Source organism: Coenobita brevimanus, chromosome 3 (assembly GCF_032717465.1).
Source record: "Coenobita brevimanus isolate Jiangsu-jjx chromosome 3, ASM3271746v2, whole genome shotgun sequence".
NCBI lineage: Eukaryota > Metazoa > Arthropoda > Malacostraca > Decapoda > Coenobitidae > Coenobita > Coenobita brevimanus.
Window position 1 is genome coordinate 14,229,956 of NC_136956.1, and position 986 is coordinate 14,230,941.

General features: G+C 41.6%; 1 protein-coding gene across 1 annotated transcript; it reads left to right on the forward strand.

Moving 5' to 3' along the window:
* Positions 1–221: 221 nt before the first annotated feature.
* On the forward strand, positions 222–692 carry LOC145393274 (protein FAM200C-like). The gene has a single exon (XM_080267418.1). The coding sequence runs from the start codon at positions 222–224 to the stop codon at positions 690–692; it is 471 nt and encodes a 156-aa protein (XP_080123544.1).
* Positions 693–986: the final 294 nt, after the last annotated feature.

Here is a 986-nt window from a genome sequence, read left to right on the forward strand (position 1 = left end):
ACCAATTTTGTTGCCGCTTCACGCAACACGTGTCAGATACATCGTCCATTGTGTCAGAATGTATAGTACTTTTTTTTAAAGATACTTTTGGGAGCTACTGTACATTCTATGAATAGACCACCAATGCAGTGCTCGCTTCCTACATTGCCACATACAAAGTTGCACAGGCCAAGAAGCCTCATACGATTGTAGAGCAACTTGTGATACCCTGCGCAAAAGAAATGGTGAGGCTTGTTGTCGGCGAAGATGCAGCACAAAAGCTAAATTATATATCCGTTACTATTGACACAGTATCGAGACGGATAAATGAGATCTCACAAAACATCAGTGAACAAGTTGTGGATGAAATCAAGAAATCTCCATCGTTTGCCATACAGTTGGATGAATCAACTGATGTCTCACTGTCCACTCAGCTATTAGTGTTTGCACGATACATGGTTGTGGGAGACTTCAAAGTCGAGTTTCTCTTTTGTAAAACTCTTGACACCACCACAAGGGCTCAGGATGTGTTAGAAATTGTTAACAATTTCTTTGACGTAAATGGTCTGGATTGGGTACATTTGGTGGGTGTTACCACTGATGGTGCACCTGCGATGCTAAGCTCAAGGTCAGGCTTCCAAGCATTGGTGAAACAGCATGCTCCATTGGTAACCAGAGTTCACTGCTTCAATCACAGAGAGGCATTGGCATAAAAAACTCTGCCTGATCACCTGAACACTATTTTCAAAGGATTGGTGCAGGTGGTTAATTACATCAAATCGTCAGCAGTGAACACCAGGTTGTTCGGAAAATTATGCCAAGACATGGGTTCTGACTTTGAGGTGTTGCTGTTCTACACTTTACGGTGGTTGTCAGCAGGGACTGTAGTCAACAAAATTTTTTAACTGAGAGAAGAACTCGTTTTACTTCTCCAGTCTCAAGGGAAAGAGGATTTTAAAAATATACTAACACAGTCAGAATTAGAACCTGCATACCTTGTCGATATT

Coding starts and splice junctions, on each gene's coding strand:
- LOC145393274 (XM_080267418.1), top strand. CDS start 222: ATGGTGAGGCTTGTTGTCGGCGAAGATGCAGCACAAAAGCTAAATTAT.